The sequence below is a fragment of the Melanotaenia boesemani genome, chromosome 17, assembly GCF_017639745.1.
Source record: "Melanotaenia boesemani isolate fMelBoe1 chromosome 17, fMelBoe1.pri, whole genome shotgun sequence".
NCBI classification, from domain to species: Eukaryota; Metazoa; Chordata; class Actinopteri; order Atheriniformes; family Melanotaeniidae; genus Melanotaenia; species Melanotaenia boesemani.
Window position 1 is genome coordinate 33,501,924 of NC_055698.1, and position 17,019 is coordinate 33,518,942.

The window sequence follows — 17,019 nt, forward strand, 5'->3', positions numbered from 1 at the left end:
GTCGAACCGCCGCAGCCGCAACAGACGTCGAAAAGAACGTGTCCGCGTAGCAAACGTTTACTTTTAGCTTCCAAATGCTCGTGTACGCCTCGTATCGTCGGTCCGCTCCTTTTCCTCCCGCCTGTTCGCAGCCTGAATAGAAAGTTTGAGATTTCGCGCGCCGTGACAGCTGAGCTCGAGTTTTCATCACAGAGATATCAATCCGCCTCTTTTCGCTCTGCTATTGGTCCGTTCGGGACTGTTTTATCCGCCTAGTGTGACGACACAGGTCAGGAGAAACATGAATTAATCACCAGGATAGCGCGGGCGGGCGGGGACTCGCGTTTTTCTGATTGAAAAAGCAAGATGGTGGATTATTAAGGTTTTGACCATGGATGTATTATAGAACTGGATAACGGACTGAACAATGGCGGCACGCCGATTTTTCCCAGTGGCCAGTCGTGGTACTGCAACAAAAAATCCCATGGGGCCCAAAAAGCATTTTTCCCATAGGCCACAATGGTAAAAGACACGGCTGTAAAACTGTTGACAGGACGTCTTCAGCTTTAAACACAGCTAATTACTAATCTTTCTATTCAATATTTTTAATTCATGGACATTTAATCCGTCAATTATTTTTCAAAAGGCCATAAAAGCCACAGAAAAGTCTCTATTTCTCCGGTGACGTCACGGCTGTGCACATGCACTGCCGAAGCGCGGTCATGCTGTGTCGGGAGCGAGGAGGACGGCTGTTGACTTCAATATGATGGGAAAGCTGTTCGTAAAAGTTAAGTTAAAGTTAAGTTTCTTTTTTCTGATATCGAGTAACTAACTGGTCCAGGAGAAACGTGACGTCACAGTGACGTGAAGCATGATGGGAGGTGACACTACTGCGCATGCTCTATGGGCCCAATATGCGGAAGTAACCCGGAAGCCTGAGAACTTTTTCGGCGTATGCGCTGGGTGAGCAACTTCCATAGAAATGAATGGGCCGCCATTTTCAGTCCGTTATCCAGTTCTATAATACATCCATGGTTTTGACAGGCTTCACCAGATGGTGTGTCTAAGACCCGGGAGCTGACCCTGCATTTGGACTGGGAGAGATGAAGTGTCCTAATGTCAGAAGCTGTGTTTACCGATCCAACCTTACGGTCTCCGATGAATTAAATCGCGTGCCTACTGCTGGCGGGTGCAGGGACAAATTTTAAGCTGTGGTGCCACTTTGTGCTCTGAGGATGGCCTGTTCATCCAGAGAATTTATAGGGATTTTTACGTTTATCTGCCCATGCTTTTGGCATGAAAATTCTGACACTTGTACTGCTTGTAAAAAAACAAAACAATTAAAATTCCTCCATTTTGTGTCCCAGACCAAGGCTATGGATCACCTTTATTTCACTGCATTAAAATAGTTTACAACAGCAATAATATCTCATCAATGACTGTAATTATACTACAATAATTACTTGTATCAGAGTTGATGGCTCTGTTTTGCCCCAGCTTTAGCCAGGGGGCGATTTTCATCATTCAGGAGACATGCAACAACGTGCAGCTGATTGATATTTCAAAACATATTCAAAAGGATGACTGAACAGAAGAACTTGAGTTCTTTCTATCTTCAACTTACATGCTTCACATGAACCCTGACACGTGCTATTGTCTGTGTTTCCTTAACCTCGTTTTCAGGCATTTGAGGACTTCCCGACAGAAATGCAGGTTTATGCACCTTGCAGGACACACAGCTGTCAATCAAGAAGCCTCTGTCCACCATGATCGCAAAGTCTGGACAGAGAAGTCTGGAAAGATTCCACAAACAGCCGCTTGTCACTGGTTGGTCCAGCATAGAGGGGGACACAAAGGTCTCTGGACCATGGGGGATGGATAGATAGATAGATAGATAGATAGATAGATAGATAGATAGATAGATAGATAGATAGATAGATAGATAGATAGAGATGGATGGATGGACGGACGGACGGACGGACGGATAGATGGATGGATGGATGGATGGATGGATGGAGGGACGGATGGATGGACGGATGGATGGATAGATGGATAGATGGATGGACGGACGGACGGACGGACGGACGGATGGATGTCATAACTTGAGGGGCCCTTTTCAACCGAGCTGGTTCCAGTGCTGGTTCGGAGCCAGGGCCTGCCTAAGCACCGGGGTTACCTGGCCCACAGGAAAGCACTGAAACGCTGAACCGCCATCTTTAAACCAGAGAAGAAAAAGGATTGTTAAAATAAAAGAAAGTTGGTCCAAAAAGGAGACCCAGTGTTTCCTGGCATTGTGGTCATCCTCTGAAATTCAGCATGAACTGGAGGAGCCAATCAGACAAGGGCTGCTTTCAGACGCCTGCAGAAGGAGCCGCTGCAGCAGGCTACGAAAGAACCATCCACCAGCTAGAACATGACTTAAAAAGGCTGAAAAAAGATCAGACTCCAGGTTTTCCAGGACTCTCCAGGTCTGGATCAGACTCCAGGTTTTCCAGGACTCTCCAGGTCTGGATCAGACTCCAGGTTTTCCAGGACTCTCCAGGTTTGGATCAGATGCCTCGGGATGGAAAGCAAACTGGACCCAAATGACCTTATATTGTTTGGGTCGTATGGAGCCAGCAGATCAGATCTATACTCTGGACCAGAACCAGAACTACTGCTGTAGAACATGATAATTGAACACATATAGTAGTATTGTATAATAGTATAAAACATAGTATAAACATAGTATAGTATAAAAAAAAAAAAAAAAGTCATTTTGTGCATGAAAACAGATTTTTGTTAAACCACAGGTCATAGCATATGTGTTGTGTATGTTTATGTACATCTCATGCAAGTCTGTAAAAATATGTGTATTTAAAACTCATTATTATTGTTAATTCTCTGTTTTTTTATATTTCGAAACCTGTTTTTCTCAGATATATTGTACTGTTGATCTTTCAAAAGGGGGTAAACAACTTTATACGAGCTTTGTAAAATCTGTTATTGATGCTCATGTAATAAATATCATAGAATAATTTATAATAAACTAAATAGTAACAGTTAATTGGACTTTAACCTACCACTAGCCCGGGGATCATTAAAGTTTGATTTGGAAATGCGCTACAGCAAATTACGCATGCGCACAACGGGCTCCACGGCTCCTAAATGGCGCATGCGCACATCCAAATCCCCAGAAGAAGCAGTAGTAGCTCAGGTCAGTCGTTCCAGCCAGCAGTCATCCACGCAGCTAACTAAATTCCGTTTTCTTAAATTAGCCACTTTAAGCTTCGCGATACCGCCCCCAATTTCAGCGTCGGTACGGAGCCGCCAGGCCGGGACAGAGACGGAGAGAGAGGCCTCGGCCATGGAAGCGCTCGGACCCGGTAAGACTTTTCAGAAAACGGAGGAGGAGCGGAGGGCGCGAGCCGTGTGTGGAGCGCGTGTGCGCAAACGCGTCGCTTCACTGGGGGCCGCGGCTGCAGCGAGGCCTCCGCCCGCTGACGGGGAAAAAAAACCGAGGCCCAGCCCGGGTGTGTTTGTGTGTGGTTGGCGGCTGGATGTCTCCGCCGCGGGAGGGGGGCCGTACCATCCGAACGGGGTCGGTGTGTGTTTTCAGCGGCTGTCCGCGCGGGTTTTATTTATGTGAAGCACGCACCGCCCGTCGTGTCGGAGCTGGCATTGTGTGAGAGGGGATTTAACTGGGACCTTCCTCCTTCCGCGTCGTGCTGTGTTTACGTTCATGTTTGTTCTTGGTGTGGCTGTTTGCGGTCGTAGCTTCGATTTCTCCACAACGTCGTCGAAATTTCAGCAAACGTCGTCCGTTTGCGTGAAAACATTTGATTTGCGCCATCAGAGGAGCTCGTCTCCGTCCAACATGACAGCGATGGTGGAAAAACAAGATGAGTGCCAGTTAAAAAAAGGAAAACCGCACGTTTCTGCCGTTAAACGAGTAGACGTGCGTGTTTGGTGGCTGGGAATTTGCGGTTTTTATTCAGGGCTGTCATCAGTGCGCGCGCCACTGTTTGGGCTGCAGCCTCGCGCCTCAGATGGATGAATGGATGGAAGGATGGCGCTTTTATCGGTCAGATCTGAAGGCCAGTTCCATAAAATGCACCTCCTGTATGATAACAAAGACACGCGCCCTGCAGAGGGACGACACGCACGTACACCCAGCGGTGCGGTGCGTTCGCGGCCCGACCTGTGGAAGCTTTGTTTGCAGAAATGAAGCCGTGAATTCACGCTGGTTTGTTTTGAGTCGGTCCACACACGTAAATCACAGCTGTTGGTGTTATGTAAGGAGGAAAGGTGGATGTCCTGCAGGTGTGTGAGGATCCAGAGCTTCATCCGCGGTGTGTGGAGGGTTCGCGGCTGGAAAATGAATTTCGTCCTGTAAATAACATCATGTCTTCCAGCTGTTTGACTCAACACACGCAGCCTGACATGTTTACATGCTGATGGAGGGAACGTAGCTCTGGACCAGAGAAGGACCTTTTAGCAAAATTTATGTATTTTTAAAAGTTAGTATTCTGTTATATTTTTATTTTACTTCTTATTCCTGTGGAATAAGTTATTCTTGTTATTCCTGTGGAATAAGTTATTCCATTTATTTTTTACTGGTTGACTTTCTTCTTTCTCTCTCTTACAGCCTCCTTTTCTATTATTAATCTGGACAGTATGATGCCGATAGCCACACAGCTCTCGGTGGATTCCTCTGTTTATGTTGGGAGGTTGTGGTGTGAGTGCACTGCTACACATAATATTAGCACTAGACTAAGGCCTCTGAAGGGAATAAACATCAGAGGGAGAACATGATTTTAATTATAAGAGAATAACTCCACCCGGTCTCTGAAGTGGTAAAACTGCACTGCAAGATCTAACAAACAATTTTCTGGACTGAAGCGATCTGGATCGATCTGGACTGGATCCACAAATCTGCTGTTAGTCCATGAAGTTGATAAAACTTGATGAGATCAAATCTGTGTACATTAGGTTCCCCTCACTGAGATGAAACAATGCCCTTAAATGCAGCAGGCAGTTGGTGTGGAAGTGGGATGAACTGATGTCCCTGAATGCAGCAAGCAGTTGGTGTGGAAGTGGGATGAACTGATGTCCCTGAATGCAGCAGGCAGTTGGTGTAGAAGTGGGATGAACTGATGTCCCTGAATGCAGCAGGCAGTTGGTGTGGAAGTGGGATGAACTGATGTCCCTGAATGCAGCAGGCAGTTGGTGTGGAAGTGGGATGAACTGATGTCCCTGAATGCAGCAGGCAGTTGGTGTGGAAGTGGGATGAACTGATGTCCCTGAATGCAGCAGGCAGTTGGTGTGGAAGTGGGATGCACTGATGTCCCTGAATGCAGCAGGCAGTTGGTGTGGAAGTGGGATGAACTGATGTCCCTGAATGCAGCAGGCAGTTGGTGTGGAAGTGGGATGAATCCTTCATCATGGTTCTAACAGCTGAACTGGATCTTTCTAGAACACGTCGTCTAGACACTGAAACTCCGGTGGAAGGTGGATCGTTGCTGATATGAGGTCAGTTTGGAGACCAGAACACGTTTTCCTGGGAACTGGTTTCCTCCCAGCAGGAGAAACTGGAGATCATCGAGCAGACGGGAAATGATTGAGTCTATAAATGATCTACTGAACTAAAACTCCAGAACCTCATCTGGTAAACTTGTCTGTAAATAGGAGTGGACTTGGTTCGCCCCCGCTTCTTATTTCCATTGATTCATCTTCAGAACGTTGATTTATTTCACCTGTTGGTTCTCAGCGAGCGTCTGGTTTAAAGCGGACCGTTAGAAACTGGGTTTAAAGCGGACCGTTAGAAACTGGGTTTAAAGCGGACCGTTAGAAACTGGGTTTAAAGCGGACCGTTACAAACTGGGTTTAAAGCGGACCGTTAGAAACTGGGTTTAAAGCGGACCGTTAGAAACTGGGTTTAAAGCGGACCGTTAGAAACTCTGTTTAAAGCGGACCGTTAGAAACTGGGTTTAAAGCGGACCGTTAGAAACTCGGTTTAAAGCGGACCGTTAGAAACTGGGTTTAAAGCGGACCGTTAGAAACTGGGTTTAAAGCGGACCGTTAGAAACTCGGTTTAAAGCGGACCGTTAGAAACTGGGTTTAAAGCGGACCGTTAGAAACTCGGTTTAAAGCGGACCGTTAGAAACTGGGTTTAAAGCGGACCGTTAGAAACTCTGTTTAAAGCGGACCGTCAGAAACTGGGTTTAAAGCGGACCGTTAGAAACTCGGTTTAAAGCGGACCGTTAGAAACTCGGTTTAAAGCGGACCGTTAGAAACTGGGTTTAAAGCGGACCGTTAGAAACTGGGTTTAAAGCGGACCGTTAGAAACTGGGTTTAAAGCGGACCGTTAGAAACTGGGTTTAAAGCGGACCGTTAGAAACTCGGTTTAAAGCGGACCGTTAGAAACTGGGTTTAAAGCGGACCGTTAGAAACTGGGTTTAAAGCGGACCGTTAGAAACTGGGTTTAAAGCGGACCGTTAGAAACTGGGTTTAAAGCGGACCGTTAGAAACTCTGTTTAAAGCGGACCGTTAGAAACTGGGTTTAAAGCGGACCGTTAGAAACTGGGTTTAAAGCGGACCGTTAGAAACTCTGTTTAAAGCGGACCGTTAGAAACTCTGTTTAAAGCGGACCGTTAGAAACTCTGTTTAAAGCGGACCGTTAGAAACTGGGTTTAAAGCGGACCGTTAGAAACTCGGTTTAAAGCGGACCGTTAGAAACTCGGTTTAAAGCGGACCGTTAGAAACTCGGTTTAAAGCGGACCGTTACAAACTCGGTTTAAAGCGGACCGTTAGAAACTGGGTTTAAAGCGGACCGTTAGAAACTGGGTTTAAAGCGGACCGTTAGAAACTGGGTTTAAAGCGGACCGTTAGAAACTCGGTTTAAAGCGGACCGTTAGAAACTGGGTTTAAAGCGGACCGTTAGAAACTGGGTTTAAAAGCGGACCGTTAGAAACTCGGTTTAAAAGCGGACCGTTAGAAACTCGGTTTAAAGCGGACCGTTAGAAACTCGGTTTAAAGCGGACCGTTAGAAACTCGGTTTAAAGCGGACCGTTAGAAACTCGGTTTAAAGCGGACCGTTAGAAACTGGGTTTAAAGCGGACCGTTAGAAACTCGGTTTAAAGCGGACCGTTAGAAACTCGGTTTAAAGCGGACCGTTAGAAACTCTGTTTAAAGCGGACCGTTAGAAACTCTGTTTAAAGCGGACCGTTAGAAACTCTGTTTAAAGCGGACCGTTAGAAACTCGGTTTAAAGCGGACCGTTAGAAACTGGGTTTAAAGCGGACCGTTAGAAACTGGGTTTAAAGCGGGCCGTTAGAAACTCGGTTTAAAGCGGACCGTTAGAAACTCGGTTTAAAGCGGACCGTTAGAAACTGGGTTTAAAGCGGACCGTTAGAAACTGGGTTTAAAGCGGACCGTTAGAAACTGGGTTTAAAGCGGACCGTTAGAAACTGGGTTTAAAGCGGACCGTTAGAAACTGGGTTTAAAGCGGACCGTTAGAAACTCGGTTTAAAGCGGACCGTTAGAAACTCGGTTTAAAGCGGACCGTTAGAAACTGGGTTTAAAGCGGACCGTTAGAAACTGGGTTTAAAGCGGACCGTTAGAAACTGGGTTTAAAGCGGACCGTTAGAAACTCGGTTTAAAGTGGACCGTTAGAAACTCGGTTTAAAGCGGACCGTTAGAAACTGGGTTTAAAGCGGACCGTTAGAAACTCTGTTTAAAGCGGACCGTTAGAAACTCGGTTTAAAGCGGACCGTTAGAAACTCGGTTTAAAGCGGACCGTTAGAAACTCGGTTTAAAGCGGACCGTTAGAAACTCGGTTTAAAGCGGACCGTTAGAAACTCGGTTTAAAGCGGACCGTTAGAAACTCGGTTTAAAGCGGACCGTTAGAAACTGGGTTTAAAGCGGACCGTTAGAAACTGGGTTTAAAGCGGACCGTTAGAAACTCGGTTTAAAGCGGACCGTTAGAAACTCGGTTTAAAGCGGACCGTTAGAAACTGGGTTTAAAGCGGACCGTTAGAAACTGGGTTTAAAGCGGACCGTTAGAAACTGGGTTTAAAGCGGACCGTTAGAAACTGGGTTTAAAGCGGACCGTTAGAAACTCGGTTTAAAGCAGACCGTTAGAAACTCGGTTTAAAGCGGACCGTTAGAAACTTGGTTCAAATGGAGTTAAGTCCACTGAATTAATACGCCGTTGGATCTCTGGCGTCCCCGAGAGCGATCGCTTACACCAGCGTGTTCGACTCAGAATAAGTGAACAGCCGTGAAGTTCTGCACAATGACTCATTAATCTGAGTCAGGTGTGATGGAGCAGGTAAACATGGAAAACCTGCAGGACTGCGGCCATCGTAGGACTGACCTGAGGCGCCCTGACAGGAACGGGGGTGTGTAACTCTCGGGGGAAGTTTGTGGTGATGGCTTAGCTTTAGGTCAGGGCTGCCCACGTCCGGTCCTAGAGAGCTACCTGCATCTTTTAGAGGCGTCCCTTCTCCAACACACCTGAATCAAGCAGCTGAATTCCCTCCTCCGCATGTCATGCCGCTCTGCAGAGGCTGGTCACCAGACGTTCGATTCTTTCTACAGATGGAGAAGAAGACGAGGAAGATGATGGGATGGGGATGATGAGGATGATGAAGATGTGGAGCTGTGGATCAGCAGAGCGTCCCAACGAGTTTGAGCTTGTTGAACGTTCACATAAAGGTTTGATATTTCTTTTAAAGAACGAATGCAAACGTACGGGAGGATGAGAGCGAATAGAAACGATAGAAAAACCTCAGCTCTGCTTCTGCTGATGATCTTCGATTCTGAACAAATCCAAACTGGTTTCCTTCACCTAAACGAAGAGGGGTTGAAGGGGGCGGGGCAATGACTGCTGAGTTTGATAGACATACCACCAACCAGTCATTTAGAAGGGCCGGTTAAAATGATTGGATGTTGTTTTTCGGTCCTGTTCTTCCACAGGTGACGACTTTTTTTTGGGTTATTTAATTAACTGGCTGCAGTCGGGTGTGAGGGGATTTGATCCCACCTGTAAGGACAAAACGATGCTGGATGAATAAATAAACTTTTTTTGAACATTCTTCCTAAGTTAGTTTTGGATGTGTAGGACTGCTTTTATTGTTTGAAACTCATTAAAACACTTTTAGTCGAGTGTTTGGAGGCAGCAGAGGCCTGAATGGTTCAAAACATGAAACTGGTTTCTGTGGGTGTAGAAAGCTGATGAGCAGCAACTTCTAACAGGAAGTGAAAGGAGGAGGGGGGGGCTGCCCCCCAACAGCAAGCCTCGCCCCCAGAAGGTCAAGTTAATTTAAGTTTTTTTTAACATTCTGTGAATGTTCTCGGCACAGAACCGGGCCGCTCTGGGTTCAGAACCGGGCCGGTCTGGGTTCAGAACCGGGCCGGTCTGGGTTCAGAACCGGGCCGGTCGCTCTCCTGAAGTGTAATCCAGGTGATTTGCAGGTGTGGGCGTCGGTGCTCTTAGTCTCTGACTCACCACGAGCCAGGCCATCATCCTCCCGCTAAGCTTTCAGCCCAGCTGTCTCTGCTCCATCACACTGTGGTTACCACGGATACGCTCGGCATTAGTCGGCTCTGTGTTGAGTAAGTGACAAACTGGCTTAGTGAAGACGGCCGACCGAGCTGCGGCTGATTCTCATGAAGATGCTGTCGATCTGCAGCAGGACGCGGAGCTTCCAGATCAGGATTGAAGCTCGTTCCACTTCCTGTTTCCGTCCAGTTTAATGTCATTTTTGTCAGAGCTGAAAGATGAGGAGATTTCTCTTTGATTAGAAGAAATATTTAAGAATGAATTTGCTCATCGTTTGTATTTTTAAAATTCCCCCAGACAAGGTGAATATAACATCAGGAGCTGGAACGAAATATTTACATCATATCACTGCACTCTGCTGAGTTATACTATATACACCGTACTATATTTACTATTTACTATATTTACTATTTACTATATTTACTATTTACAATATTTACTATTTACTATATTTACTATATTTACTATATTTACTATTTACTATATTTACTATATTTACTATATTTACTATTTACTATATTTACTATATTTACTATTTACTATATTTACTATATTTACTATATTTACTATTTACTATATATACTATTTACAATATTTACTATTTACTATATTTACTATATTTACTATATTTACTATTTACTATATTTACTATATTTACTATATTTACTATTTACTATATTTACTATTTACAATATTTACTATTTACTATATTTACTATATTTACCATATTTACTATTTACTATATTTACTATATTTACTATATTTACTATTTACTATATTTACTATATTTACTATTTACTATATATACTATTTACAATATTTACTATTTACTATATTTACTATATTTACTATTTACTATATTTACTATATTTACTATATTTACTATTTACTATATTTACTATATTTACTATATTTACTATTTACTATATTTACTATTTACTATATATACTATATTTACTATATATACTATATTTACTATATTTACTATTTACTATATTTACTATATTTACTATTTACTATATTTACTATTTACTGTATACTATATTTACTATATTTACTATATTTACTATTTACTATATTTACTATATTTACTATTTACTATATTTACTATTTACTATAAATCTGTTTCATTGTTGGAATGAACTCTTGGGGAGGCCGGAAGGTTCTGGAGGGCAGTGTGTTCAGGTGTTAGTACAGGAGTCAGCATGTAACCCTGATCCAGTCTCCTTCGACGTTATCAAGGAGGCCACCATCGTGTGGTGGGTTGCAGGAGACCTGTCTTCTGTCTCCATGTGGAAGTGAGGACCTGGACGTAAGTGGACTTGGTATCGATGGAAGGACTCGTCCTGTGGTGGAACAGAACGTCTGGGAGTAGTTTACCGTCTGGTTAATGATGGATCATGGACCCTGGATCCGACTCCTTCGACACGACGTCCTGTGTGTGACGTGGTCCAGTCTGGTGCAGCAGAAATGTCGTTGGTTGGAAATAAAGTGAATGAATAAATGTTTTCATTTAAAAATGGAAAAGAATCTGCTCGGCTTCCACCTGCTCACAGGTGATTCTGCTATAAATCGTTAGCCAGGTGTCTGTTAGACCTGGACTGTATCTGGTCCAGGTATTCGTTTGTTCGTTCATCCATGTCTGGGTGTTAACTGCATTTCCCACTCAGCTAGTAGTCTATAAAAGTCCTTTTATCCGTCTTTCTCCTCAGACCTGATCAGAACCATCTCCATCTAGGTGCCGTTGTGATCTTGCCTACGAGTGACATCCGCCGGCTGTTTCAGCAGCGGTGGGAAGGTCGCTGCGTGGCTGCAGAGACGAACAGCATTACCATCGGGTCAGAAACGAGCTCCTGGATCCAACCAGCCTGATGGTGCTGCTGCATGGCGCCGCGAGCGTGGTCGGGCTTCGGCTCCGGTTCATGCTGCAGAACTCTGTGGCTGACGAGTCCAGACGTTTCATGTTCAGACGCATTTCTACGTGCAGTCAAACGGCAGCTGAGGAAGCTAAAAATAGACGCAGTTCTGTTTCTGGTTGAGGAGGTTTTCTGGTTTTCTGCAGGATGATGCTCTGATCATCTCCAGCTGCTTTCTGGAGCATGATGATGAGTCCACGGCCTGTCCGGTTCCTCCTCTCGGGTCAGGTTCTCTGGGAGAGATGAGCAGATACGTGGAGCAGCTTCAGTAACATAAAACATGGTTTTGTTTTTTTATGATCCGTAAACCTGGAGGAAGCGTGACATCAAGTTTTCCAGGATGTGAAATCATCCACATGCAGATAATCAGGAATAACTGAGTGAATGTTGGGCTGTCTTTATCATTCAAATGAAGATGTTTGTTGCTGTTGGTAACCAGGCCAGTAGCAACAAATGTCTTCCTGTCGGACGCTGGCTCAGACGGTCCTGTTCGGGGAAGACGTGCTGGGTGGCGTGTTCTCAGAAAGTGGCGGGGAGGGTCCCGATTGTCCGTGCTCTCGCGCTTGGTTGGCTAACTGGAGCGTGGGGGGGGCACGGAGTTCAGGAGGACCCCCGCGGTCGCCTGGCTGTCGCTGGACAAAAGCTTTAAGCTTCATCCTCCATCATCATCATCAGCTCCGCGGTGCAGACGGACTCGTGTCCTGTTGCTGGCTTTTTGTCCCAACCCTGATGTGTTCTCCGGTTCTCGTGGTTGGACGCTTCAGAGCGTCTCAACGTCTCCATGATGATGATGATGAGTCGTCTTCGTTCCCCGTCCCTGCAGGAGGCCGGAGCAGGTGGAGGCCGGAGCAGGTGGACACATTGTTCCTGTTTCCTGCAGCTTTTCTCCATCATGTGGTACCTGAGTCATAGATCTGTCTATGCACGTGCACGTGCACAGTGTAACGGTAATCCCAGCAGCCATATGGCCACGCTGCCGTCTGTCTGGGAGGACCGGCTCTTTGTCTCCGGGGGTGACCTGTGTGTCTGTGGGGGGGGGGGGGTCATTGTTTTGTAGGTCAGGGACCAGAGCTGAGGATCTGAGTCATTGATGAGTGGGCGGGCCGCTGTACCTCTGATGATGTCTTCGTTTACCACCAGAGACGCTGGAAACATTCTCACTATAAACTAGAGGTCAAACATACGGTCTGGGGGTCAAAACCAGCCCTGCTGAGGGTCCAGTCTGGCCCACAGGAGGAAATATGTAAATATGAAAATAACATGTAATATCATAATAAAAGTAACGAATATAAACTCACCTCCAGATTACCTGGAATTAAATGACTGTTATGGTCTGTAAACGTGCATAAATATACTATAATTAATTTAGATTGATCACGTTTTAATCACATATTTGCCCCAAAAAGCAAAATTTTAATTGAAATGGATTTTAGTGGACGACTGAATCAAATGACAGACATTAATATTAGAAACTCAGCTTCACTACGTCTGGAAAAATGCATTTAACTGTGTGTCAGTTCCAGACATCAGAAACAGAAAACATGCCTGGTTCAGAATGATCAGAGCTAAAGTTAAAGAGTCATTTTCAGCCCGTTAACCAGCAGCTGTTCTCTGGTTCAGAGTCTACAACATGTTCCAGAACTTTAACATCCTACATGTTCTCCTCCACACGCTTCATTAACATTAACATGTGCCGGTAAGCAGGACGGGATCAGCTGCAGCTTCCAGTCTGGTCCTCGAGCAGAGGGAACGGCTCCAGATCTGGATGCTAATGGGGGAGGGGCCTGTGGATGGGGGAGGGGCTGCTCACTGAAAAGAAGTAAACGTACTTTCTCCTGAATTTCCACAAGTCTCCAATATCATCAGGAAAAATCTCTAGATTTGTCGCTTCTTTGAAACAGAGTCACTACGGGTCTGAAACGCTCTAATTATAGCGCTAACGTCGCTAAGCTAGCATCACTGGCTGTGTCTGAATGTGCTACCTACATAGTGCCTTATACAGGGGTCACGCCATTTTGTCGGAGTGTCCAAATGTCCAGAAAGAAAAAAGCAGGGCACTCAAAATTACCCACAATGCATCTTGAAAAGTAGTGAGCATCGATGGTCACTAGACGGGTTAACATGGAGCAAGGAGGTGAAGTAGGGAGTAGTAGGGAGGGAGTAGTAGGGAGTAGTGGGGAGGGAGTAGGGAGGGAGTAGCAGGGAGGGAGTAGTGGGGAGGGAGTAGTGGGGAGGGAGTAGGGAGGGAGTAGTGGGGAGGGAGTAGGGAGGGAGTAGTGGGGAGGGAGTAGGGAGGGAGTAGTGGGGAGGGAGTAGTGGGGAGGGAGTAGTGGGGAGGGAGTAGTAGGGAGGGAGTAGTGGGGAGGGAGTAGGGAGGGAGTCGTGGGTAGTAGGGAGGGAGTAGTGGGGAGGGAGTAGTGGGGAGGGAGTAGGGAGGGAGTCGTGGGTAGTAGGGAGGGAGTAGTGGGGAGGGAGTAGGGAGGGAGTCGTGGGTAGTAGGGAGGGAGTAGTGGGGAGGGAGTAGTGGGGAGGGAGTAGGGAGGGAGTAGTGGGGAGGGAGTAGTGGGGAGGGAGTGGGGAGGGAGTAGTAGGGAGGGAGTAGTGGGGAGGGAGTAGGGAGGGAGTCGTGGGTAGTAGGGAGGGAGTAGTGGGGAGGGAGTAGTGGGGAGGGAGTAGGGAGGGAGTAGTGGGGAGGGAGTAGTGGGGAGGGAGTGGGGAGGGAGTAGTAGGGAGGGAGTAGTGGGGAGGGAGTAGTAGGGAGGGAGTAGGGAGGGAGTCGTGGGTAGTAGGGAGGGAGTAGTGGGGAGGGAGTAGTGGGGAGGGAGTAGGGAGGGAGTAGTAGGGAGGGAGTAGTGGGGAGGGAGTAGTAGGGAGGGAGTAGGGAGGGAGTAGTAGGGAGGGAGTAGGGAGGGAGTAGGGAGGGAGTAGTGGGTAGTAGTGGGTAGTAGGGAGGGAGTAGGGAGGGAGTAGTGGGTAGTAGGGAGGGAGTAGGGAGGGTGTAGTGGGTAGTAGTGGGTAGTAGGGAGGGAGTAGGGAGGGAGTAGTGGGTAGTAGGGAGGGAGTAGGGAGGGAGTAGTGGGTAGTAGGGAGGGAGTAGTGGGGAGGGAGTAGTAGGGAGGGAGTAGTGGGTAGTAGGGAGGGAGTAGTGGGTAGTAGGGAGGGAGTAGTAGGGAGGGAGTAGTGGGTAGTAGGGAGGGAGTAGTAGGGAGGGAGTAGTGGGTAGTAGGGAGGGAGTAGTAGGGGAGGGAGTAGGGAGGGAGTAGTGGGTAGTAGGGAGGGAGTAGTGGGGAGGGAGTAGGGAGGGAGTAGGGAGGACATTCGGACACAGCTTCTGATTCAGCCCTGACGTGTGTCTCAGTTTAATCGGTGTACCGGAAACCGTGCACTGAGAAACGCAACCTGTGATTAAAATGTAATAAACGTGTTGAAGCCCCACCCCTAAAATAAATGTGTGTATGCAGGAGTCTGCTTGAATGGGTGAATGTGTGTGTGTGTGTGTGTGTAATAAAACGGCACATGTTCTGTTTTGCTTAAAAATAAAATATTCTGAGGATGTGAACAAACGACGCTACAAACACGACAAACACGTATGTGGGATTCAACGCGGCTATGTTCTCAGCCTCAGTCACGGAGCTCTGATGATGACGATGATGTCCTCTTCCTCCTCTGTCCAGGCCCGCCTGCTCCCACCTCTCTGTTTCAGCCTCCACGGCGTCCCGGCCTCGGCACGGTGGGGAAACCCATCCGGCTCCTCGCCAACCACTTCCAGGTGCAGATTCCCAAGATTGACGTCTATCACTATGACATCGACATCAAGCCCGAGAAACGGCCTCGAAGGGTGAACAGGTACGGACCGGACCGGGGGCCTAGAACCGGACTCTCAGGGTGTGTGTGACCGTCCTGATCTATGTTGCAGGGAGGTGGTAGACACCATGGTGCGGCACTTCAAGATGCAGATCTTTGGAGACCGGCAGCCTGGATATGACGGGAAGAGGAACATGTACACAGCACATCCACTGCCAATCGGGAGAGACCGGGTTGGTATCCTAAAGTTCTCTGTGTTTCCGAGCGTGGCGTGGATGTCAGGTGGACCTTGGGATCTGTGGACTGCAGACCTGATGGATTTTCTATCTAAAAATACAGGAATTAAAGCCCAAACATGGAAGAAAATGTGGTTTTATTTTGATTAAAGTGGATCTGTGTTAACCCTCAGGTGGACCTGGAGGTGACCCTGCCGGGTGAGGGGAAGGATCAGACCTTCAAGGTGTCGCTGCAGTGGGTGTCTGTGGTCAGTCTCCAGATGCTGCTGGAAGCCCTGTCGGGCCACCTGAACGAGGTCCCCGAGGACTCGGTTCAGGCCCTGGATGTCATCACACGTCACCTGCCCTCCATGAGGTGATGCACCCGCACACACACCCGCCCACACACCTGCACTCACACCTGCCCACACGCCTGCCCACACACCCGGACACACGCCTGCCCACACACCCGGACACACGCCTGCCCACACACCCGGACACACGCCTGCCCACACACCCGCACACACACCCGCCCACACACCTGCACTCACACCTGCCCACACGCCTGCCCACACACCCGGACACACGCCTGCCCACACACCCGGACACACACCTGCCCACACGCCTGCCCACACGACCGGACACACACCTGCCCACACACCTGCCCACACGACCGGACACACACCCACACACACACCTGCCCACACACCCGCACACACACCCGCTGGGTTTTTAGCTGTTCGACCTACAGAAATATTGTATTTTTAAGTAAAAGTTCTCATTTTATTTAAAATTTTTATTTAATTTTAGTTATATTTTTATGCATTAGTTTATTTTATGTTTAGCTGTTGTTGGTTTTAGTGTATTTTCTGCATTTGTCCTCCTTTTCCTTCCTGAATAAAGGAATTTTTCTGGTGCGTTTCTTCGCGTGCAGGTACACTCCTGTGGGGCGTTCGTTCTTCTCTCCTCCAGAGGGGTACTACCATCCTCTGGGTGGAGGTCGGGAGGTGTGGTTCGGCTTCCATCAGTCCGTCCGTCCTGCCATGTGGAACATGATGCTCAACATAGATGGTAAGACCCGAACTTTTCAGATTAAATCAGCTGATCTGGTGTCAGACTGTGAAACTAAAGAATGTGTATGGACTCTTTATTAAGTCATAAAGAGTTTGAATCCGTAAATCAGCTGGTCGCCTGTAAAAACAACCTGCCTGAAAAATTCCAGCTTGCACATGTGCAGAAGCATCTGCATGGTTGTAAAAAAATAGATCTGTATTTGTGGAAATAAATAAAATTCTTTTGCAAAAACCCTGTTCACAGATGCAAAGCACAAAGCTGCGTGCGAGACTCTGAAGTTGCGAATTATGTCCATATCTTTAAACATTAATCTGATTGGAAGGTGTCAAATCAAGGGTGGAGGAGAGCGACGGGGTGGAGGGGAGACCAGGTGGGTTGAGAAAAGTGGTGGTTTGCAGAGAGAGAGGCTGTACAGCTGCTGCTGGAGTCTGAATAATGTGGGTTCATGTCAGAGTGAGATGTCTGTCAGTAATAGACAATCTTTGCAT

At 47.1% G+C, this 17,019-nt stretch overlaps 1 protein-coding gene across 6 annotated transcripts in view; it reads left to right on the top strand.

Annotated features, from left to right (window-relative positions):
• Positions 1–3,061: 3,061 nt before the first annotated feature.
• ago4 (argonaute RISC component 4) overlaps positions 3,062–17,019 on the top strand; it is a 34,059-nt gene continuing 20,101 nt past the window's right edge. For 4 of the 6 annotated variants that reach the window (XM_042011463.1, XM_042011464.1, XM_042011465.1 and 1 more), the window contains exons 1-5: positions 3,062–3,344; positions 15,113–15,284; positions 15,355–15,475; positions 15,652–15,833; positions 16,392–16,528. In XM_042011463.1, coding sequence (XP_041867397.1) covers positions 3,077–3,344; positions 15,113–15,284; positions 15,355–15,475; positions 15,652–15,833; positions 16,392–16,528 — 880 coding nt within the window. In that variant the 5' untranslated portion in view covers positions 3,062–3,076. Of the gene's footprint in view, positions 3,345–8,568; positions 8,676–14,930; positions 15,026–15,112; positions 15,285–15,354; positions 15,476–15,651; positions 15,834–16,391; positions 16,529–17,019 lie in introns of those variants that run through there. The other 2 variants (XM_042011467.1, XM_042011468.1) reach the window with 2 other exon arrangements.